Below are 24701 nucleotides of genomic sequence, written 5' to 3' on the forward strand. Positions count from 1 at the left end.
TCCTGTCAAACTTGTCTGGAAGACATTCTCACTGGAAACCAGAGGTTCGAATTGATTATTCCTTGAGAAATTCAAATTCAGCTGTACCCATCGTTTGTTAAACTTATGTTTAAAGTGTGGATATAACGAGACAAAAGACGTTTTTATTACTTCAGAAATTGTAGTTGAGCAAAAAATTCTTATAACTGGCTCTTGGGTTCTACTGTAAACTCGTCTCCCGCTGCTATGTGGTTCAGGGCGCTCCCTCCTTCCCATGCCGCCGCTATCCCAGGCCCCGATCCCGCCCAGCGCCTCCTCCCTCCCTGCTCGCTCCATTCCTCGGCTCCGGGAGCTCAGGCGGCCGCGGCGGGCCGGGGCTGCTCCCGCGGCTGCTGCTGCAGCAGGAAGCGGACGGCGGGGAAGCCATGGCCGAGAACGGCGGCGCCGGGGCGGGAGGAGGAGGCTGCCTGGCCTCGGGCATCGGGGAGATCATCCAGCTGAACGTCGGAGGCACCAGGTAAGAAGCTGCTTGGCCGAGGCGGGGCCGCCAGGGCTGCTGCAGCCGGGAGGAGGCTGCAGGAGCCCGGCTCTCTGGCTGGAAGCAGCTCGGCTCTCTGGCTGGAAGCAGCCCGGGGATGCCGCTGCCCCCCGGCCGAGGCAGAGAAGGCACCGGAGGGGTAGCGGGAGGGCGCCCTGCCCTGACAGCTGCCCATAAACACTCAGCCGCTGCATTACCAGCGGGACCGACACTGCGCGTATTGATCTGACCGCAAGGCTGGCCACCTCCGGGCGACCTGGACCCGGGCCAGGGACCGCTCCGGGGAGCGCTCGGCGTGACACAATGTGGCCGACGCGGCCAGGGCCCCCGGACGTCCACCAGCACCCCCGAGGGGGCAGAGCGCATCCATTATTTATCTTGTTTACAAGTAGTGAAAAAAAACATGGACGAGGGGTTTAATGGGGATGCTGACGTCTGACAGAAGTAACGGGCAGGTGACAACACCGAGCCAGCGCTCAAAGTGCAGTGGTGTGCCCCTTGGCTGCTGGCAGCTATCCGGGCTTGGCACGAAGCTCCTAGTTTAGGCACACACACTTACCTTTGGCCTCCCACTACTATTCAGATGTCATTCTAGCAAAATGGAGGTATGCTGTATTGTAGCTTTTTTATAGCGCTTATGTGTGCACTGCAGCACTTATCCACATGGATAGCAAGCCATAACGTGCAGGGTGTGTCGTTGGAAGGGTGTTGTTTATTTTGAGGCTGCATGAGAAGTGTATTTATGTAATATGCGAGGTCCACTGAGGTGCGGGTATTGTGTTTTGGGAAGCCTAACCATGTGTTGGCTGAAGGTATGTGAGACCTGGCTGTGCATATTACAATTCTAATAAGGACAAACCAGCTTAGCCTCAGGGGAAACGGGATGTTGTGTTCCCGTGGTCCCTTTTATTTTATTTCTTTATTTTTAAAGGCGGAGACGCTGTCTACTGCTGATTAAATATACCTCACAGAGGTAGAATGATGTGGAAGAACAGTCAAGGCTGGGAACTTGAGCAGAAAGCTGTCAATTAAGACCATCATGCATGCTATATACACCACATTTCCACCACAAATGTTATATATGGCTAAAGCAGTGCTTTAAATGGAAAGAAAATTAGTGCAGGTTCTCACCAAAAATAAGCAGCTGACGGGGGTGGGGGAGTTTGGGGGCAAGGCAAGTGGTGGAGCTGTTTCTAAACTTTCTAAGCTTTGCAAAGAATATGCATGCATTGTAAGAATGTCTAACCATTTATATGGTACTTACCAATAAGTCCTTAATATTAACCAAAGTAACTTTATTTTAGCAACTTTCTATTGAGAAAAAAAACATCAAGTTTGAGTTAGGCAAGGCAGAATACATTTATTATCACATTTGTCTTGTCAAATTCTTTGCGGCAGAGTTTTAAAAAATAATTACGTTCAGACTTTGCTCTTTGCGGCTGCGCCCACTTTCTGCTGCAAACCCTTGGCATTTGCCCGATTAATAAAGCTAGAGTTGGTCTCATGAGTAGCTATTTTTAAAGTACATTTGCCTAGAGGTCTGAGAGCCACTTACAGGTCAAGCTAGGCCTGATCAAAATTCTTGGCTCTGGATCAACTCAAGGTTCTCTTGGAACTTCGAGCCCAAAAAGAGCCAACATTTCATGTGGCTTCTACCTGCTACACTCCCTGTATCCTTATGCACAAAGTTACTCATTTAGTGGCTGATATGTACAAAGTGAAACAAGGAAACCTGGGCTATGTTCCTGCTTCTCCACTTAACCAAACTCTGTGATCTTAGGCAAATATTTTCTTTCAAAAATCTTCCTTTTTCTTCATTATACCTCAATATTGTATAATGTGACCTATTAATGTCAAAGCTGTACTGTGTTAAAGAAATATGTTTGTTTTTTATTTTGAAGAGGCTTTATCCTATTTTAAGTAATGTTTGTTGGATAATTTACATCGCAAGCTGTTCCAGGCTCGGCTCATGCAAGTTCTCTTGGAGCCCATCCAGACCCTTGGCTCGGCTCTCCGGGTAGGTTTTTTGGCTCACCCACCACTACATTTGTCTTCTGAATAATAAACCTGCCGCATCATTTGTTCACATAGCTGACATTTTCTTAAAAAAAGAATTACAAACTTTCACAAAATTATCAGAGACCATCACAAAAATCACAAAATGTTCTCTAGAAAAGATGGAGATGAACTGTTAACACTCATTCCCTACACACTGTCTAAATACATTTGCCCCCTTTCACACATACTCGCCCCCTCACACGCTTAAATGCCCATTTCATGCTCTCCAACCAACATAATTAGACACTGGTCCTGAAGAATTGCCAGTCAACCTGACAAATAGGCGAGAAACATGTCGACCCAGTCACAAACTAGGTTAGCCTTGTACTAGGGTACATTATTTCCCTACAAGTCTAGTCCTTGTCCAATTTTAATTGGAGCTAAGGGACCTTTAGAATAAACTTGATCCTGGCACCCTTGACTCCATTTTATTCACTGTCACATCTGCACTATCCAGGACCCACACCCGCACTTCACCCATACGGCAGTTGGAAAAAGATCTCCGCCAAAGAGCCCCTCTTTGAGGTGTTGCCCGTTGGGTATTGCACCGCCGACCCAACGAGGATCATTGCCGATGATGAAGCATGACACTCGCAAGGGTGTGTGAGGCCATTACATCGAGCAAAATGGATGCCCGTTTGTAGGTACCTCATTGTGTCCTACAGCATCTTTGACCTGACACCGACTGAACACGCACTCTTCTAGGAACGTCCTGCTACCCTTTTTGTTCTTGATACTTCTGGCGAACACCAGGGCCGGACCTACCACTCTATCCAACGAGTGGTGATTTCGCCAAACCTTGCACATAGGGAGTCTCCTCTTTGTGCTCCCCTCTCGTCCCCCCTTTTTGTATACATAGTTTCACACAAACACACAGTACTACTTTTCATTTTCACAGTCATACCCACGCTTGCAAACTCACATACGTATTGCATTTACTTCTTGGCTCTCACATATTGTCTTTCGCACGCAGTGCCCCACAGCGGAGGCCTTCAAAAACGTTAACAGGTGCAGCATAAAGTTGGGGGTCGCATTTTGTGCGGTATACGTAATCAGCATATTGAAACCTTTTTAGAGACTGCCACAGGTGTGTCTCTTTGGAGCAGAGATACGTAGGAGGCTTATCAATTAATGGCAAACTAACAAATCAATACTAGTGCTGCAGTTTAAAAAAAATCATGAATGAACTGATTTATGTCTAGAGGGCAGGGATTTACTTTCATGCAAATCCATTTCATTTAAAGTGTTGATGGGCGAAGATTTGCGGGCGTTTAAAACAATGGGCATGCTAACTAGCTGTATTGCCCTGAACAATGTGACCCACACTCACGCCCATCAGGTTTTTTAGTCACTTTCTGATCCCCTCTGAAAGGCACCCTGCAGTGATACTTCTCCTCTCCTAAGTTCCAGAGAGGCACACGCAGCTCTATGGGGGTTTTGAACCAGCTCAGCCCATGCTTCAGCTCGGTTTGAAAGGCGCCTAATTCTAAGCAGGATATGCAGATGGTGCTGCCACGGATGGAGCTCAGAAGCCCAGCACCAACCGCATCAAAGTCGCGCCTTCATGTGTCCGAGGGAAGGTCCCGGTACTCAAGGGGAGAAAATATAAAAGTGCCGGTACTCAGTACTGGTGAGGACCAGCCCATTTAAAGCACTGGTCCAAAGTAACCAGCGTTATGAGTGAAACTCCATTAAACTCACACTCCACAAATCCGATTTTCCAACTTTATTCTGACTGAATAAACTTGGAAAATCATGTATGTGGAGGGCTAGTTTACTGAAGTTTTAGTCATATTGCCGGTTTCTTTGGACATTGTTAACGGGTCCTGCACCCGCTTACTCACACAAACTTCACCTCTGGTGGACGTGACCGGATCTAACTGTAGGATTTTTCTCTCTCTCTTTTGACATTTTCTATCCTAAAATATTGGTATTGAACGTATTTGTTAAGCATTAGGCCATCTGGCCTATGTGCTTTGCATATAAAGAGACTCAAAACAACACATTTTGAATCTAAAATAAAGACTTTAAACATTTCTGTTTGTTCAGACTAGAGTTTGGGAAACAGAAGAACAGACTTAGCAAGAATATGGCCGTTCAGATTGTGACTTTTTTTTAACAGCAAATTTTATTGGGTTATTCTTCGAGAGGATGGGCAATAGCCCTACAATGACCTGTAGGAGAGAAAGGATGATGTTCACAAAAATAACCACATTTCTGCCATTAACCCCTTCGGTGCTCATGACGGAGCGGTTCCGTCATGAGCGTCGGTTGAGCTGTGCTCATGACGGAACCGTTCCGTCATGACCACACCCGTTTTTCAGAACGTTCAGCACAGCGCGAAAATTCGCGCCGCGCTGAACGGGTTAATCAACACCTGCCAAACATACAGGTGAAACAATAAAAACAATATGCAGATAGTTCTCAATCTCCATACTAGTTCATATGGCATAGTAACATCCATATTTATATATATTCGGAGCTGCATAGCCTGGTCAGGGTGAAGTAGAGAGTAATGCGTAATAAAGATCAAGGTGCGCCACTTCAGGGTGAAGTAGAGAGTAATGCGTAATAAAGATCAAGGGGCGCCACTCAGGGGTCTGTATCCGGCAGGGGGGGGGGGAAGTTCAATTCCTCTATATGTCGCCCATCGGGTCCAGATCTTCTGGTGTTTTGCAAGGCATCCCTGGGCAAGGAACACAGCTATCTTGGTCCCCATACATCTATGTAACTTGGTCTACCAACAAATGGGCCCCCAAGAGGTGTATGTTCGGCGTATGAATTCCATAAGGAATCCATTAGGGCCAGGGGCGTGCCCGGGATGATGCACGTTGAGAGCACCAGTCAGTTCATCCATTGTAATTGGGGCCTCCAATTGCTCACATAGATGATCAGGGAGCCGCCGCGGCAGAATGTCAGTGAGGAATTCCGCTATGAGTTCGGGCGAGTTTTGTTCATGTCGTGCATAGAGAGTTGGGAAGTGTCTCGTGAATTCCCCAGTACGACCGCCGGGGAAATATCTGCTTGGCAGAGCCGATGGAGCATCCTGCTGGACTTGTCACCCCATTGATAAACCCGATGTTGTGACGCCTCCCAGATCTCTTTGGCCTCGCCCGTGAGATAATGCTGTATTTCCTGTTGCACCTGTATCAGGTTTCGTCGTATAGTAGGGCTAGGGTCCGAGTTAAGCTGCAAAGCCAGGGTCCTCTGTCGTAACTCTAAAGCCCCTTGTTGCTCCCGCCGTGCGCATTTTTTCTTTGGTGCGATAACTGATTTCAGTACCCGAATAGTTGGCTTTAGGGCCTCCCATAAAACACAGAGAAGGGGCAGAGGGACCATTATCTTCCAGGTAGGTGGTGATAGCCGTGTGAAGCATATCCTGATAAGCAGGGCACCGCAGATGCCAGGGAGACATGCACCAGCGGAAGGGGGGTTTCCGGGAGCATTTGTGGAATTGCAAGGTGACCGGAGAGTGGTCAGAGAGCCTGCGGGGCAGATGCGTTACTCGCAAGAATCGGTGAAGAAACACCAGAGGGGCAAAGAAATAGTCTAAACGGGACTGTGACCCATGTACTGCGGACAAATGTGTGTAGCTATGTTCTGCGGGGTGATATTCTCGGCAGACGTCAGCCCAACCCAGGGTGGAGACCAATGTATACAATTTTGTGGGGCCCGGTAGTAGTGGGCTATCTGCACTGCGTTGTCGGTCCAGTGGCCCCATTGTATCATTCCAGTCGCCCCGAGCAGGGTCAAGCCCTCAGGTATGTCCCCCCCAGACTCCTAAGATCTTATCAATAAAGGCTGTCCCCTAGTGAGGGAGGGGTGTAGATACTGCCAATGGTGACCCGTTCCCCGTACAGCATGCCTGTGACAAAGATGAATCGCCCTCCAGGATCAGCCTTTTGTACTATGTGCTGAAACTGGACCATGTGATGTATTAAAATAGCCACCCCCCACTGGAACCCCTGGTGAAGCCTGCATGATACACATGATAAAAGCTGAAGCGGGCCAGACATGGGGCTTTAGTAGCTAAGAGGTGGGTCTCTTGTAAAAGTAGAATATCTGCCCCATACCTATTTGCCTGACGCAAAACGGCACCCCATTTCACTTTGTTTAGTAGGCCCCTGACGTTCCATGAGACTACTGTAAGGTCTCCAAAAGGGGTTACATCACCTAGCACCATTTTCCCTTGCTTTAAAAACAATTACAGTGGAGAGATCAAAACCGAAATGGCCTGTCTGCATATAACATAAAAACACAAACATCCAAAGACTACGTTCCCTTAAAACCCCATCACCCCCACCCGACACAGCCATGAATTACGAGCATCTGTTGCGGTGTGAGGCACACAAGGCTCCCAACAGAGGAACTCTGCGCCCCCACACCAATAGGACCCTACCCACCCTAGAAACATGAGAACAAGAGGGGCATAATAAGTCTGTGGCTCAGCAGACCCATGGCCCAGCCCCCACGCCCACCCAGAGCAAACTTTGAATATAGAGTCTTAATAAACAATAATCACTGTCAACTTGCTATTGGTGGCCTGTGCTGCTCCTAAATGTTCAGGGGGGCCGCTCCTGGTTCACTGACATCCCGTCCGATCCTGAACCCCGTTGTTTCTCGGATTTGGTTGGCCATGGCGGTTGGCTTCGTGAGCTGCGTGAAGAATCCAAATCTACTAATGGTGGTGAGCCCGACCGGAGCTGGGGGCGCTCATCTGTCCAAGCCAAGATGGCCTCAGGAGTGTCAAAGAAAAATGATTTGGAGTTGTAGATCACTCGCATCCTGGCTGGATATAGCAGTATGTATTTTATGTTTAAGTCTCGAAGCCTGCGCTTCGCAGCGGTGAAAGATTGGCGCTGCTGTTGGACCAGGCGTGTGTGATCCGGAAACACCATGATGGAGCTGGACTCGTGTTGGATACTGTCCTTATGAGTCCTGGCATAACACAAAATTGCATCTCTGTTGGCATAGTTCAGGATTTTGGAGATTACTGGCCAGGTAGCCGCACCTGGGGGAGGTTTTTGTGTCAGGGCCCTATGAGCACGCTCAACCACAAAGGCCGAGGACAGGAGATCTTTCGGCAGGAGGTCTGTGAGCCACCGAGTGATGAAGCCAGTCATTGAAACACCCTCACTGCCCTCCGGCAGGCCCACGAAGCGTATGTTATTGCGAATCGCTCAGCCCTCCGCATCCTCCACCCTGGAAACCAGCTTCTGCGACACCACCGTGAGTTTGTTCACCTTTGTTTGGAGGGTAGAAACTGCATCTTCCACTGTCGAGACCCTCGTTTCCGCCTCCATGATGCAATCGACAGCCTTGCGGAGGTGTTGGCGCAGGAATGAGACCTCAGACCCCACTGCTTCGATCTTGGCGTCCAGCATGTCCCTTGCATTGTTGATCGCCGCTAGGAGGGCCGTATTGTCAGGTGCTGATCTTGTCCCTTCGCCGCCCCTGGAGCCCCCGGTGGGCGTAGTGTATTGACCGAGTGTGCCCTGCTTGGGGCCTTCCACACTGGGCTTATCCTTGTCCATCGTGGGGAAGTCTAAAGTTTCTGCGGCCGCACAGGGATATGGGCTGGTAGCACAGGATTGGATGTGTACCCCCGGGTCGGTTGCCACAGCGCAGGAGAGGATCTGTAGGGCCCCGATATGTGCAGACCCAGGCCGCAAGACTGACGTTTCAGAGATAGAGGGGGCCTCCGGCCCAGCCAGGAACGAGCCACCAGTAAATAATTTGAATGCAATGCGTACATAAAAAACATAACGAAAATTAAAATTGCAAACCCCTGGTAAAAAGTGGCACAGTCATCAAGCCACACTAGAGAGGTTGAAAATTGGCATGCTAAGTCAGCATCAGTAACAAGGTAAAGTGGGTCTACAGCATTCTTAAGTGAGTAACCTATTCTCAATTGTCCACATAAGCAACTTCATTACTGATGTGAAAAGTTGGGGGTCTCTTGCTCACATTCCGAAAACCTGTAATATTCCTACTTCCACAGCCTATCACAGTGCATATAGAACATTTTTTTCAATGTGCTACAGTAATCATGTTTACATATTTCAGAGTTTTGCCACCGCTTGCATCAGGAAGTTTCCTTGTTGATGGTCTAAGCATGTTGGTAATCAGTAAATTGGTTACTGGGGACTATATATCCACCTCTCTGATTTGGAGCAATAGATGACTTTGGACTAAAAAGTTGTCTTTTAGGTCTTTCTTGTGCCAAGTATCTATGTAGAAAAAGCAAAAACGTGCCCTGTTCTTAGTTCTGTATAAGGTGAAACACCCTCAGAAGGCATAGGGTTATGTAAGGACTTGATGCTGAGCATAGAATGTTATGAGGTCACTGATGACCTAGGATAGAAGCTTGGGATTTGAAGACACAACAGCTGGTGAGCACTGCTCAGCTGGGGATGCTGTGATTATATGCTGTTAATCAATACACTTAACTTGAACTATATAATGGAGAGTTTGTGAATCTTTACACTGGCGACGAGGTAAAGAGGTGAAGAAAAGGAAGAAATTAAAGCAGCTGTGCAAGGGACAGATCGTCCGAATCTTCACCCTTGGAAATATACATTGACTGAAATTCAGGCAAGTGACCTTACCCTGAAAGGATTTAGAAAAACAGATGAGCGACATTTACTACAAATTTCCCCGTTTTAATGGATTGTTAATTGATTGGGAGCAATATTTAATGGCTGATGAATTGGTTAAACTTCGAGGTTCTGTTACTTTATATAAGCCTATATGTCAGTGACAATAACGATGCCAAATATTATGTCAAATACTCTTCCAAACTTGTTTACAAATGCAGTTAACCGGCGCAAGCCCAAACAACTGAATCAAACGCCAGCTCCAGCGCGTGTGTCAGCGCGAGCTGAAAGGTGTATATGGCTCTGTGACACGCGAGCGCCACCGCGAGCTGAAAGGTGTATATGGCTCTGTGACACTCGAGCTCCACCACGTGCGTCAGCGCGAGCTGAAAATTGTTTATGGCTCTGTGACCGGCACGTATATTGGTGCGCATAAGCATCTGAGTTTACTGCCGACGCATATATCGGCGCGTTTGACGTTTAAATAATTAGAAGGAAAATGAAGTACTCACCATTTCTATTGTGATCTGGTGACATCTCCTCGCTACTCCTTCTTCCTTCGTTTTTCTCCGCATTTCAGTGATATCTTCAAGGCAACAGAAAGCATTAGAGGAAGGAACTTGCTCCAGCACAATAAAAAGGAAAAAGAGAGAAGACTTCAAGAAAGTGAAGCTGTGTAAAAGCATAAAGTATTATACAAGAATTATATAAAGAGCTTGGATTTCTTGTTTTAACTTTTTATGTTCGTTTGTTATATTGATTCTTATTTTAAATTATTATTTTAGTTTATTGTGTTGGTTAAATTTCAACATGGCAGATCAGTCCATGTCTTCACCTCCACCCTTCTTGTCATCATCTGGGGACCCGCCTGTACCATGGAAACAGTGGAAGAAACTTTTTATAACTTATATGTTGGCTATTGGTGGTGATTGTTATGGACCGCTAAAGTGACAGGCGATTTTACTTCATCATCTTGGGATCGAAGGGAGGAGGATATATGAAGACTTACCTGAAGTATCTTTGGGTATGGGTGATGGACAACCAAACAATGTATATGATATGTCTATACAAATGCTTAATATTCAGTTCTCTCCTAAAACAAACTTAATATTAGAGCGACATAAGTTCTTCTCTAGAGTACAAAAGCAAGATGAAGACATAGGATCTTATGTCTCTACCTTAAGGGGTTTGGCATAGTCATGTCGTTTTGAGCAATTAACTGATTCCTTGATCAGGGATCAAATAGTCAAATGTACAAATAACAAAATGATTAAAGAGATTGTTAATGAAAGATCCTAATTTAGATGAAACTATCAAAATTGCAAAAGGGATGGAGCACATAGCTATGTGGTTAAAAGAAATGGACAATTCAAGCGGTGAAAAAAAAGAGGCCCTTAATACTGAAGTGGGGGCGGTACATGGTAAAGGGAAATGTGATGTGGAAGGGACAACTGAAGGAAAGCCCAAAACTGAAATTCAGGTTAAACAAACTAGTGGAGATTGGAGAGAGATAAGATGTTTTCGTTGTGGTGCTCCGGGGCATATTGCATCCAGTACAAGATGTACTGCAAGAAGTTCAGTTTATAGGAAGTGTGGCAAGAGAGGTCATCTCGCAAAGACGTGTAGGACAAACATAGAGTTTGCAAATTCAAAATGAGTTCAACGGGTTGAACAACAGTTGGATGATCCATGTGATGGTGTTCGAGAATTAATTTCAACAGTGGAAATTATTTCCATGGTGGATGGTGAAATGCAAGGTGGAAAGGACGTGAGAAGTCCTGGCCAGTGTGGCGTGAAGGTTGAGAGTACTGACAAATTAGAGAAACCCCATTGTCAAGTACTTCTTGAAGGAATGTCTGTCTAAGTCTTAGTAGATGCTGGAAGTTTATTCACCTTTTTATCAAAAGAAGCGTTTGAGAGCAACAGGGATGTCAATTGCTTGCTTAAATTGGATATAAAAGCCGTAGGATATGCTGGAAGGAAGATTGAGATTCTGGGAATTAAATGGTTAACTATCAACTTCAAGGTTATGGAGGTGTATAGTAGGGTGTACATTACTGACTATGGTTCAAATTTACTGGGATGGCGTCATCAGCGTGACTTAGGCATAATCATCAATTCTAATGCCTCTGAACCCGTAATGTTAGCTGAACGCGATGAAGTGAAAGAAGTGAGTGTTACCAATTGTGATGATCTCATTGAAAAGTACTCTGATGTATTTTCTGATATGTTGGGATTATTAAGGTGTTTCTCACACAAAATCATATTGAAAGAAGGAGTGAAACCCTGTGGTACATAAAGTGAGGAATGTTCCTAATGTCGTGAAGGATCTCTTAAAAGTAGAATTGGATACGCTATTAGAACAACAAATTATCAAACCCATCGAAGCTTCTGAGTGGTTGGCACCAATTGTGGTGGCACCTAAGCCTGAAGGAAAGATTTGTTTGTGTATTGACCTCCGCGATTTGAACAAATCCATTCGGGTGGATAGACAGCCATTTCCTAATATATCCGAAATGTTGACAATGGATGGTGGAGGAGTTGTATTCAGTGTCCTTGATATGTCATCCGCTTATCACCAGGTGGACTTGCATGCACAATCAAGGCATTTGACATCTTTTATAACACCCTTAGGTGCATTTCGTTACAAAAGGATGCCATTTGGCCTAGCCTCAGCATCCACAGTTTTCCAGAGGATAATGAAGAACATATTTGGGGATTTAAATCATGTGTTATGTTTTCAAGATGACATACTTATTGTGGGCAAACATTTTCTGAACATGATAAATTGTTTGATGAGATGACGAGGTTGCGCAAATATGGCATGACTGTAAAAAAAGAAAAATGTCAAAATAGAAAGGATGAGGTGACTTATCTGGGGCATATAAATTAGTGCCAAAGGTATAACTCTGAAGAAACGCATTGTGACTGTAATTGAGAAGGTGAATAGACCACATACTAAGGATGAGTTAAAATCATTATTGGGTCCAGCATAGTATTGTCTAAATTTGTAAAGGGATTAACGGAAATTGTGGAGCCCGTGAGGATATTGTTAATAAAAGGAGTTGAGTTTGTGTGGAGTGCAGAATGTGAAGTTGCGTTATTGCTTATAAAAATGGGTATTACTCATCCTCCGATACTAGGACACTTTGATGTGACGGCAAGGACATATATCACAACAGATGCTAGCAAAGTGGGTATTGGTGCTGTGCTAACACAAGTTAAAGATGGCACTAATAACATAATCAGTTTTGTGTCTAGGAGATTGCAAGGAGCAGAGACTACATATTCTGTGATTGAAAGAGAGGCTTTGACTTGTTGGGGAATCAACAGGTTCAGGTTTTATGTGTGGGGAATTCCTTTCAAATTCAGAACAGATCACAAACCATTAACATTCATTTTTAAAGGTGGAAGAGGACTGGAGGGAAATGTTACACCGCGCTTCTCTAGGTGGTTGCTTTCAGTTATGGATTCTAATTTTGAGGTGGAGTTTGTGAAAGGTAGTAAAAATGTGGTGGCAGATTTTTTTATCAAGATTACCTGAAGACGTGGGCATTGAGGATGAAATTGCAGAAGTTTCCAGAATAGGAATGTTTACTATTGGAGATATGGCTATAATTGTTGAGGAGTGGATGGCTGTAAGGGAAGAGGATGTCGGAATGAATGAAGTTGAGGCGAACGTTGTACATGGTTGGAGTGAAAATGGTAAAATGAATGCTGAATTACATGAGTACTTCAAAGTCAAGGACGAATTGAGTATAGTTGATGGAAAGTTAATGAGAAGAAATCAGTTTGTGCCTCCTAAAGGTATTCGCTCTAGGATTCTCAATATTATCCAAGAGGGTCATTTGGGACGTGGTATTGTGAAAAGGAAAGTCAGGCAATCATACTGGTGGCCTGGCATAGATCGGGATGTTGATGAAAAGGTGAAGAATTGCTCGATATGTGCAAATAGTGATAAAACCAAGGTGGTTCGGGAGCCTCCATTGGATATCATGACTTTTCCAGAGAGGCCCTGGGAAAAGTTAGCCATTGATTTATTATTATTTTTTTTTTTTTTAGGACCTGTATCTAAGTTAGGATCGAACAACAGATTTGTTTTAATTTTAGTAGATTACCATACAAAGTGGTTTGTGTTTAAGGATGTTGGTGAAGTGAAGACTTCAAATATTATTGAGTCCTTGGAATAAGCTTTTGTGGAGGAAGGAATACCGAAGAAAATCGTGTCAGATAATGGTGTACAATTTGTATCTAGAGAGATGGAAGATTATCTCTCTGGAATGGGAATTATGCATGAGAAAGACTAAACTGATTGGTGATGGATAACATACAACTATCCCTTGCTAATCATCTTCCATGGAAGAGAGAATTGAGAAGGATGATGTGGGCGCATAGGACAACTCCTCATTCTGTGACTGGGGTTTCTCCCTTTGTATCCTTAAAAGGAAGAAAACCTGGGGTAAAAGAGTGTCCTGTGGGGCTGAAAGGAGTTGTAACTAATGTTAAAGTGGATCGAGAAGAAATTCAAAGGAATGTTCTAAGGTCACAAATGAAAAATATGCTGTATTATAATGAGAAGAAGTCTGTGAAGCGGTGTTGTCTAAAACCTGGAGGCGGTTGTGAAATTAAGAGGATTTGTTTGTATTGGTCAGAGCAAGTATTCTGCTCCATGCAGAGTGAAAGAGGTCAAGCGTAGTCTGGTAGTTTTGGAGAATGGTGCCACAAGGAGTATGGGTGATGTCTGCAAGATCCAAGGTTAATGCAATTATGTTATCACTCTATTTTTGTTCCTCATCATCATTAGTGTAAATGTGTTTTATCAAAATTGTTTACTTTGTTCTGTATGTTACTTTTGATTTTTGTTTAAATATTATAAGGGGAAAGATATGTGTGCGGGGGCAGGGTCGGAGACCACAGGGGATGGTGGTTCAGAAACACTAGGATCAGTATATAATGAGGCAGAGTCGGGAAATAGTGCACGAAGCGAAGGCTTTTTTTTCAGATAGGCTTTTCTCCTCTTAGTAGTCACTCTCAGTCTTGCGAATTCAGAGGTCTCCGTTCTGACTCCTCTTGTGAAACCGGGGCTAGCCAGAATGAAGCAGGGCTGTAGACCAGTCGATCTGCTCGCTCCGGTCGTCAGGTGAGTGGATGGTGGTCTGCTGACTGGCTCGTGACTCCGTCCGGAGGAATCCCCAAAAGCAAAGGAAAGAAAGGAAACAGTCACTGGGGCGTCCGACTTGGACTTGCAGGGGCCCGGGGAGTGAGGGAAACCAAGTGCACAATTACAAACAGCCGACCGTGGTGCTCGTGAGGGGAAGGGAACTCGGCTATACAATATTTACACTGGGTCTCGAGGTTTCAACGGCTCACTCCGTCCCACCCAGCCCGCCACTGCACCCCGTACCTTGTCCAGCCACGCTCCTCCCGTGGGACCGTGGCAGGGCGAAGCGCCAAACCGGTGGCCTCCTGGCTTGACGACCGCTGGGCTCTCTCCGTAATCTTCTCCTCCGATCTCCGACTGCACCTCTCTCCGTCTCCACTCCAGTACACCATCCGCCTCCAGGGAAACGCCGTCCGTCCTCTCCGTCGCTCTTCCGGCTTTTGGCTCTCCCGCGCTGTTGGTGGGCGTGGCGTCGCCGACCTCTAGTCCTGGGTTAAAGGGACCGTGCTCTATATCCGTAGGATGGTCCCACACACCGGTTTCCTCCGTTGCACACCAGTCCCCTAGTCTTGTGACATCAGTCTGTACAGGGATGACAGAAAGGGGGGTCAGCGGCATTGCGGACCACCAGTCCGAGGGCATATCAGCATTGTCATCCCCAGAGCCCGCCACCCCGTCACACACCTCCCCCCCTGGACTCTCCCGATCGGGGAGAGGGAGGACCCTGGACAGAAAATCAGCGTTCCCGTTATCGGTCCCTTTCTTGTGCAGCACAGTGAAGGAGTAGGGCTGCAGAGAAAGAAACCATCGGAGCACTCTTGGGTTGAGCGACCTGTTGCGGTACATCCACCGCAGGGGGGCATGGTCGGTCTGCAGAATGAAGGGCCGACCCTCCAAATAGTAATGCAGTTTTTCTATCGCCCATTTGATGGCGAGACACTCCCGCTCCACAGTGGAGTACTTCTGTTCCCTAGGGAAGAGTTTCCGGCTTGTAAACAGGACCGGGTGCTCGATACCCTCATCGTCCAACTGCGATAGAACGGCCCCCAGGCCGGTCTCTGATGCGTCAGTGGCTAGGAGGAAGTCCCTGTTGAAGTCCGGGGATAACAAAACGGGGGCCGAGGTGATGGCGTTCTTCAAGAGGTCGAAAGCCTCCAGGGCTTCCCTAGGGGGTTTCTGTATCACCTTGGTCTTCACTTCTTTGCGCAGGAGGTCCGTCAAGGGGGTGGCCACTTCAGCAAACCGGGGAATGAACCTTCGGTAATACCCGATTAGCCCAAGAAAAGCGCGGAGCTCCCTTTTCGTTGTCGGGAAACACGTGTCTCTGATGGCCCTGAACTTCTCGTCCTGGGGGGCTATGGTGCCCTCGCCTAGCACGTAGCCCAGGTATTTGACCCTTGTAAATGCAGCCCGAGACTTCTTTGCATTGACATGCAGGCCCGCCTCCTGCAGGGCCCGGAGGATGGCTTGTAGGTGTTGTAGGTGCTCTTTCCAAGTTTTGCTGTGGACGACGATATCGTCTAGGTAGGCCGAGCAGAAAGACGGAAAAGGTTTCAAGATGTGGTTCATGAGCCGTTGGAACGTGGCCGGGGCGCCATGAAGCCCAAAGGGGAGCACTGTGAATTCGTATAGCCCTTCGTCAGTGATGAAGGCGGTCTTTTTCCGGTCCTCCTCCCTAAGGGGTACCTGCCAATACCCCTTGGTCAGGTCTATGGTCGTTATGTACACTGCCTCCCCTAGGTTCTCAATCAACTCATCAACTCGGGGAATGGGATATGCGTCGAAAGAGGAAATCATGTTCAAGGCTCGGAAGTCCATGCAAAAGCGTTTTGTGCCGTCAGGTTTGGGTACCATCACTATCGGGGAGGCCCAGTTGCTGGAGGACGGTCGGATCACCCCCAGCTCTAACATATCCCGCACCTCTTGTCTTACGGCGTCTCTCCTGGCGGCGGGGATCCTATAGGGCCGCTGTCTTACTATTTTCCCAGGGATCGTCTCGATGTGGTGCTCCACCAGGTGTGTCTTCCCCGGCAAATCCGAAAACACAGACAGGAAGGGCAACATGGTTTCCCTTAGGTCTTGTTGTTGTCTTTCTGACAGTTCGGGGTTTACCACGAGGTGTCTTAGGGTGTTGTCTTCCGTCCTTTTATTTAGGACCACCAAGTGGGCACTCCTGGGTGTGGGACCGATCCACTTTTTGAGTATGTTTATGTGGTAGGTCTGGGTTTTTGATGGAGAGAGACGTAACCTGTAGGTGGTCTCTCCTATCGTTTCGGTTACTTCGTATGGACCGACCCACTCGTTTTTCTTCGTGATTGAGGGTAATAACACCAAGGCCCAGTCACCTACTCCCAGTCGTCGTAGTCGTGTCCCTCTGTCGTATGTCTTCTTTTGTTTCTTCTGTTGTTGTTCGAGGTTTGTATAGGCCAGGCTACGTAGCTTCCCCAGCTTGGACCTCAATTGTGCAGTGTATTCCAGGGGGGTGTTTCTCTCTTGGTCTCCCTGCGTTTCCCATGCATCTTTGGTTATTTCTAGCAGGGTTCTTGGGATCCTCCCGTATAGGAGTTCAAAGGCCGAGTGACCGAGACTACTCTGTTTTTGGGCCCGGAGGACATACAGGGCTAACGGGAGTAACCGGTCCCAGGCCGGTCCTTCGGAGGACAGCATTTTTTTCAAGGTAGCTTTGAGGGTTTGGTTGTACCTCTCCACAAGGCCGTCTGTCTGTGGGTGGTACACGGAGGTCTTCAGATGGTGTATGTCCAGGGATTTACAGATTTCTTTCATGAGTCGTGAGGTAAACGGTGTTCCCTGGTCGGTTACCACCTCTTTTGGAAAGCCCACCCTGGAAAACAGTTCTACGAACTTCTCAGCCACATTGGCGGTTGTGGGGGTTTTCAAGGGAAAGGCCTCTATGTATCTTGTGGCATAGTCCACGATCACTAGCGCATAGAGGTGCCCTCTGGGGGTCTTCGGGAGGGGCCCTATGAGGTCCATCCCCACACGCTCAAAGGGCACGCCAATGATGGGCATTGGCTGTAAGGGGGCCGTCGGGGGTCTGTGGGTGTTCCTCCTCTGGCAGATGTCGCACTTCCTGCAGTACTCCTGCACATCTCTGTAGATCCCTGGCCAGTAGAAATGCCGTATGACACTCTCTGTGGTCTTCTCTTTACCCGCATGGCCTGCCGTGAGATGAGCATGGGCAAAGAACAGCACCTGTTCGCGGAAGGACGTCGGAACCAAGAGTTGTAACTCTTTCCCTGCAGCTGCTTCTCTGTACAACAGATCTCTTTTTATGATGAACCTGGGATAGGTGTTAGTGGACCCTTCCTGAGTGGCCTGCGCGGCCTCCCAAGCGTTAAACAAAGTACGGTCCTCTGACTGGGCGAACCGGAAGCTGCGGTCAAGGACCCATGGTTCGGCAGTGACGAAAGCCGAATGGGGTTTGGGCTCGTCGCGGGGCTGTTCGTAAACCGTTCTTCGAAACAGATCCAGGAAGCCAGGATTGTCTACACCAAGGATCATTTCCTCCGGGAGGGTTTGCAACACTCCTACCCTTACCGTACGTTCGGGGTGATTGCTAGGGACAACGGTCACCTGGGCCACTGGATACGGCTTTATGTCACCGTGCACACAACGGATGTGTACTATCGCATCCTGGTCATATTGGTCGGGCAGGACAAACCTTTCTTGCACCACTGACTGCCTACACCCGGAGTCCAGGAGGGCTTTGATGCTATACCCGTTCACCTTTATACTCACATGGAATGATGTTCCCAGCTCAGCGGAGTAGAGGACAGCCTTGGGTAGATACCCCACCTCCATAGGTTCTTCTGGCGGTCTTCTCCTGGGGCAAAGGCGGGCGATGTGCCCCCACTCGCCGCACTCAAAGCATTGAGGGCCTCTGGGTATGGGCGGTTCCATCCGGATAGGGCGAGGCCGGAAGGGCTCCGGGGTGGGTTTGGTTTTCTTTTCCCCTCTTCCCAATGACAGTGGTTTTGAGGCCTTCTCTGGTTCCCATCCTATGCCCCTAGGCTGTGCACGTGCATAGTTGGCGGCCATCTCTATGGCCTGTTCCACCGTGAGACCCGAGTGCTGTCTCAGCCACCTCTGGGAACCATAGGGGAGCGCCTCCATGAATTGCTCCAAGTATATTTGTGCCAGGATTTCCTCTTTTGTGCTGGAGCCAGATTTCAGCCACTTGTCGGCCATCATCTTCAAGCGGAAGAAGAGGGTTTTTGGGTTCTCTCCCGGGATCCCTTTTTCCTTGCGGAACCTGACGCGGTATGCTTCGGAGTCCAGTCCTAGGTGGTCCAGGATCACGTTCTTGATCAGAGCATAGGGAGCGTTCCCAGCAGGATTCGCAACCTGGTATGCAAACTGGGCCTCCCCGGTCAGCAGGGGGGCCAAGAAGAACGGCCACTTCTCTTCGGGCCAACCCAGAGCCCTGGCCGCCCTCTCAAAATTCATCAAAAAGGCGTCAGGGTCTTCACCGTGCACGTATTTTTGTAACGCTATACCGGATGGGCTAGGGACATGGGCTCTACTCTCTACAGGAACCAACCCGGTGGGATGTGACATAGTTTTCTGCATGTTGTCCATCTGGGCGGCTATTGTGTTCTTAAACAGGTCCCTGTCGGCTTGGGCCGAAGTCATCTGCCTCTCGACGGCCCATTCAAGTTTCTCCTGCCCCTTGATGAGATGCTGCAGCAGGGCGTCCATCTCGGATTCACAGATGGACTGTGATCCCACTTCTGACACCAGTTGTGCGGGGGCAGGGTCGGAAACCACAGGGGATGGTGGTTCAGAAACACTAGGATCAGTATATAATGAGGCAGAGTCGGGAAATAGTGCACGAAGCGAAGGCTTTATTTTCAGATAGGCTTTTCTCCTCTTAGTAGTCACTCTCAGTCTTGCGAATTCAGAGGTCTCCGTTCTGACTCCTCTTGTGAAACCGGGGCTAGCCAGAATGAAGCAGGGCTGTAGACCAGTCGATCTGCTCGCTCCGGTCGTCAGGTGAGTGGATGGTGGTCTGCTGACTGGCTCGTGACTCCGTCCGGAGGAATCCCCAAAAGCAAAGGAAAGAAAGGAAACAGTCACTGGGGCGTCCGACTTGGACTTGCAGGGGCCCGGGGAGTGAGGGAAACCAAGTGCACAATTACAAACAGCCGACCGTGGTGCTCGTGAGGGGAAGGGAACTCGGCTATACAATATTTACACTGGGTCTCGAGGTTTCAACGGCTCACTCCGTCCCACCCAGCCCGCCACTGCACCCCATACCTTGTCCAGCCACGCTCCTCCCGTGGGACCGTGGCAGGGCGAAGCGCCAAACCGGTGGCCTCCTGGCTTGACGACCGCTGGGCTCTCTCCGTAATCTTCTCCTCCGATCTCCGACTGCACCTCTCTCCGTCTCCACTCCAGTACACCATCCGCCTCCAGGGAAACGCCGTCCGTCCTCTCCGTCGCTCTTCCGGCTTTTGGCTCTCCCGCGCTGTTGGTGGGCGTGGCCTCGCCGACCTCTAGTCCTGGGTTAAAGGGACCGTGCTCTATATCCGTAGGATGGTCCCACACACCGGTTTCCTCCGTTGCACACCAGTCCCCTAGTCTTGTGACATGAGTCTGTACAGGGACGACAGAAAGGGGGTTCAGCGGCATTGCGGACCACCAGTCCGAGGGCATATCAGCATTGTCATCCCCAGAGCCCGCCACCCCGTCACAATATGTAAGGACTTGATGCTGAGCATAGAATGTTATGAGGTCACTGAAGACCTAGGATAGAAGTGTGGGATTTGAAGACACAACAGCTGGTAAGCACTGCTCAGCTGGGGATGCTGTGATTATATGCTGTTAATCAATAAACGTCACTTGAACTATATAATGGAGAGTTCGTGAATCTTTACAGGTAGCTTATTTCCTGAATGTCCATCTTCCTTCAGTCTGGCTGCCCTGTTGGAGTGTTTCTGTAGCTTGGTTGTGGCAACCAAGATTAAGTTCACCTCCTCACTTGCAACTTTGTTACTGCACAACTGCTGCTGGAGAGAACTACTTCTCTTCTCCCCACCCCCTCTTTACTTATAGCCCTGTGTCCCCACTATTGGGATCTCCACAGGTGTCCTTGGCCATGGTTGCAGGAGCGCGGGAAACCGATAAAAGGGGAATGCTGGGAAAAAAACAACTGCAGGTGCACGGTCAGACAAACTAGTACAGCTGCTTATGTCTCAGGGGCATGTGGCAAGCCTTACTACTGGCTTGTGATTGGCCACCACTTTGCTAGCACCTGTGTCGGCTTTCTAGTCGAGGCACCACCTTCTAAAGTATAACACCAAGCCAGAAGCTAATCAATGTCCTTCCCCCTTTGTTTCTTAAAAGTTCGTTCATGGGTGTTACAAAATACCTATGTGGTCAGTTATTAAAATATGAACACCATCATTTGGGCTTTAAGTGTAGTCATGTTACTTTGCCTTGTTCCTAATTAATATTTATTATGGTAAATTTCGAAGTTTGCAGATGTTGTGTATAATTTTGCAATGTTTAAAAGCTTCCATCTGTATTTGTCTGCAACCCTTATCAGCAACCTGACAGAATTATACCAACCATTTGCAAAGATCTTTCATTAGCCAGATCTTTTGTTTGACCATGACTTTTGGTCTAGAAACAAAATTCTCCTACCTTACGATATCTCTCACAGAGAGTTTTGCCTACAGTATATGATGAAACGGTGTTCTAAATTAGGGTCACATTTTAAGGTCAGCATGGTAACCTGCTTGGGGCCTACAGAGTATCCAGAGTTACTGGGAGGCAGCCATGGTGCTTTAGGACTGGGGCATAATCTTTTATGGTACAGTAAACCCTTCAGCACTTTACTTTTAGGGTAGTGAGGCAAGCAGGCCAATGCTTCTTAGGGAGGTAGTGTGGTGTGTAGAGACTCTGAGCTTACAGTTACCAAATAGAAGGCAAAAATGATTCTCTGCTTCAGTGCTTATGTTTTATACAAGAGAAGTCCTTTGTTATACCAAAACGAAATACCAATCAAGGACTATACCTCCGGGAACAGGGTTCTGAAGCAGCTACTACAGAGTAGATAGACAACAGCTTATCAGGTTTAGAATAATCTTGAAGGTGCAGGCTCGTTGTGAATAGCATTGGCTGAGTTATGTGTCAGTGGCTCAGCCCTGTATCGGAGAGGTGGTACTAAGCGGAGCGCAATCGCTTTAGTCAGTGACAACTCAGAAGCCAAGTGGGCTATTCTATTATTGCAGATGATTCTTCATTTTCTACGTTTATTATAACGCACTGACTTCCTGAGTATGTGTTAAGTGTATGTGTCCATGTAAAGTGTATTACATGCATGTTGTCTGAGTCAGTCAAGGTATTGGATGCTAGTGGAATTCATTTTTGCTTATTCCCGATGTGACTACACACAAGATCGAGGGTGAGAACTGTGCTCCTACACAGCAGAAGTGTATTGCCTATATTTCTGTAGCTGCTATGTGATGGATGGTAAGCTGAGAGGAGGGACTGCAGACTCAGTTGTGAGAGGTGATGAATTCTCTAGTCCCATTTTCAGTCCCTTATTACTTCATTTGAGCTGATGACAGTCAGGTGTAGAAACCTCACACCTCCTTGTGCAAGTTTGGGGTGCTCCCGGATTCACACAGTCCAGTGCTACCTGATGTGAGAAGCATCACTCTACACAAAGGCTCTGTCCAGAGAACGACCGGAGTAGGACACTTGAAAGGAGAACCCCCCTAAACCAGGTCTAGAGATAAGACAGTTGTTCCCCATTCCCTGTCTAGAGGTTGTGTAAAAAAGTGGGACCCAAACCACCCCACTATGTTAAAGTTCCAAGTTCTTTATGTCCAAGGAACGAAGTACTCCGCAGAGTACTCAAAGGACTTCTCTGCAACCAGGGTCGACGTCTGTCTGGCTTGTGGAATTGAGGATCTGTTCTGAAATGCCTAGAAGCCTGCCTACTTCGAGAGGGAAGGAGTCTGCCTTGCAAGAGGCGAGACTGTCCTAGAGGGGCGAGACATAGTGTGTCCCTGGTGGCTGTGGGTCATTCAGGAAGCGTAGACTATTTGAGAGTGAACTAGGTAGGAGCCTGTAGGCCATTTCTCCCCAAACCCGAATCTCTCATCTTGGTTCTTGACCAGAACTATCACATTGTGCTCCTCCTCGCACCAGTCCGCTTCTTCTACTGCATGGTTTCTGTTGGTTTAAAACAATGGGCATGCTAACTAGCTGTATTGCCCTGAACAATGTGACCCACATTCACGCCCATCAGGTTTTTTAGTCACTTTCTGATCCCCTCTGAAAGGCACCCTGCAGTGATACTTCTCCTCTCCTAAGTTCCAGAGAGGCACACGCAGCTCTATGGGGGTTTTGAACCAGCTCAGCCCATGCTTCAGCTCGGTTTGAAAGGCGCCTAATTCTAAGCAGGATATGCAGATAGTGCTGCCACGGATGGAGCTCAGAAGCCCAGCACCAACCGCATCAAAGTCGCGCCTTCATGTGTCCGAGGAAAGGTCCCGGTACTCAAGGGGAGAAAATATAAAAGTGCCGGTACTCAGTACTGGTGAGGACCAGCCCATTTAAAGCACTGGTCCAAAGTAACCAGCGTTATGAGTGAAACTCCATTAAACTCACATTCCACAAATCCAATTTTCCAACTTTATTCTGACTGAATAAACTTGGAAAATCATGTATGTGGAGGGCTAGTTTACTGAAGTTTTAGTCATAACGCCGGTTTCTTTGGACATTGTTAACGGGTCCTGCACCCGCTTACTCACACAAACTTCACCTCTGGTGGACGTGACCGGATCTAACTGTAGGATTTTTCTCTCTCTCTTTTGACATTTTCTATCCTAAAATATTGGTATTGAACGTATTTGTTAAGCATTAGGCCATCTGGCCTATGTGCTTTGCATATAGAGAGACTCAAAACAACACATTTTGAATCTAAAATAAAGACTTTAAACATTTCTGTTTGTTCAGACTAGAGTTTGGGAAACAGAAGAACAGACTTAGCAAGAATATGGCCGGTTCAGATTGTGACATTTTTTTAACAGCAAATTTTATTGGGTTATTCTTTGAGAGGATGGGCAATAGCCCTACAATGACCTGTAGGAGAGAAAGGATGATGTTCACAAAAATAACCACATTTCTGCCATTAATCAACACCTGCCAAACATACAGGTGAAACAATAAAAACAATATGCAGATAGTTCTCAATCTCCATACTAGTTTATATGGCATAGTAACATCCATATTTATATATATTCAGAGCTGCATAGCCTGGTCAGGGTGAAGTAGAGAGTAATGCGTAATAAAGATCGAGGGGCGCCACTCAGGGGCTGTATCCGGCAGGGGGGGGGAAGTTCAATTCCTCTATATGTCGCCCATCGGGTCCAGATCTTCTGGTGTTTTGCAAGGCATCCCTGGGCAAGGAACACAGCTATCTTGGTCCCCATACATCTATGTAACTTGGTCTACCAACAAATGGGCCCCCAAGAGGTGTATGTTCGGCGTATGAATTCCATAAGGAATCCATTAGGGCCAGGGGCGTGCCCAGGATGATGCACCTTGAGAGCACCAGTCAGTTCATCCATTGTAATTGGGGCCCCCAATTGCTCACATAGATGATCAGGGAGCCGCCGCGGCAGAATGTCAGTTAGGAATTCCGCTATGAGTTCGGGCGAGTTTTGTTCATGTCGTGCATAGAGAGTTGGGAAGTGTCTCGCGAATTCCCCAGTACAACCGCCGGGGAAATATCTGCTTGGCAGAGTCGATGGAGCATCCTGCTGGACTTGTCACCCCATTGATAAACCCGATGTTGTGACGCCTCCCAGATCTCTTTGGCCTCGCCCGTGAGATAATGCTGTATTTCCTGTTGCACCTGTATCAGGTTTCGTCGTATAGTAGGGCTAGGGTCCGAGTTAAGCTGCAAAGCCAGGGTCCTCTGTCGTAACTCTAAAGCCCCTTGTTGCTCCCGCCGTGCGCATTTTTTCTTTGGTGCGATAACTGATTTCAGTACCCCGAATAGTTGGCTTTAGGGCCTCCCATAAAACACAGAGAAGGGGCAGAGGGACCATTATCTTCCAGGTAGGTGGTGATAGCCGTGTGAAGCATATCCTGATAAGCAGGGCACCGCAGATGCCAGGGAGACATGCACCAGCGGAAGGGGGGTTTCCGGGAGCATTTGTGGAATTGCAAGGTGACCGGAGAGTGGTCAGAGAGCCTGCGGGGCAGATGCGTTACTTGCAAGAATCGGTGAAGAAACACCAGAGGGGCAAAGAAATAGTCTAAACGGGACTGTGACCCACGTACTGCGGACAAATGTGTGTAGCTATGTTCTGCGGGGTGATATTCTCGG

General features: G+C 47.7%; 1 protein-coding gene across 1 annotated transcript in view; it reads left to right on the forward strand.

The window, feature by feature from the left end:
* The first annotated feature begins 304 nt into the window (after positions 1 to 304).
* Positions 305 to 24701, forward strand: part of KCTD3 (potassium channel tetramerization domain containing 3) — a 339598-nt gene continuing 315201 nt past the window's right edge. Inside the window, exon 1 of the mRNA XM_078649783.1 lies at positions 305 to 496. Within this exon, the coding sequence (XP_078505909.1) occupies positions 405 to 496 (92 nt within the window). The 5' untranslated portion in view covers positions 305 to 404. The remainder of the gene's footprint in view (positions 497 to 24701) is intronic.

The sequence above is a fragment of the Lissotriton helveticus genome, chromosome 6 (assembly GCF_964261635.1).
Source record: "Lissotriton helveticus chromosome 6, aLisHel1.1, whole genome shotgun sequence".
In the NCBI taxonomy this organism is placed as follows: Eukaryota; Metazoa; Chordata; class Amphibia; order Caudata; family Salamandridae; genus Lissotriton; species Lissotriton helveticus.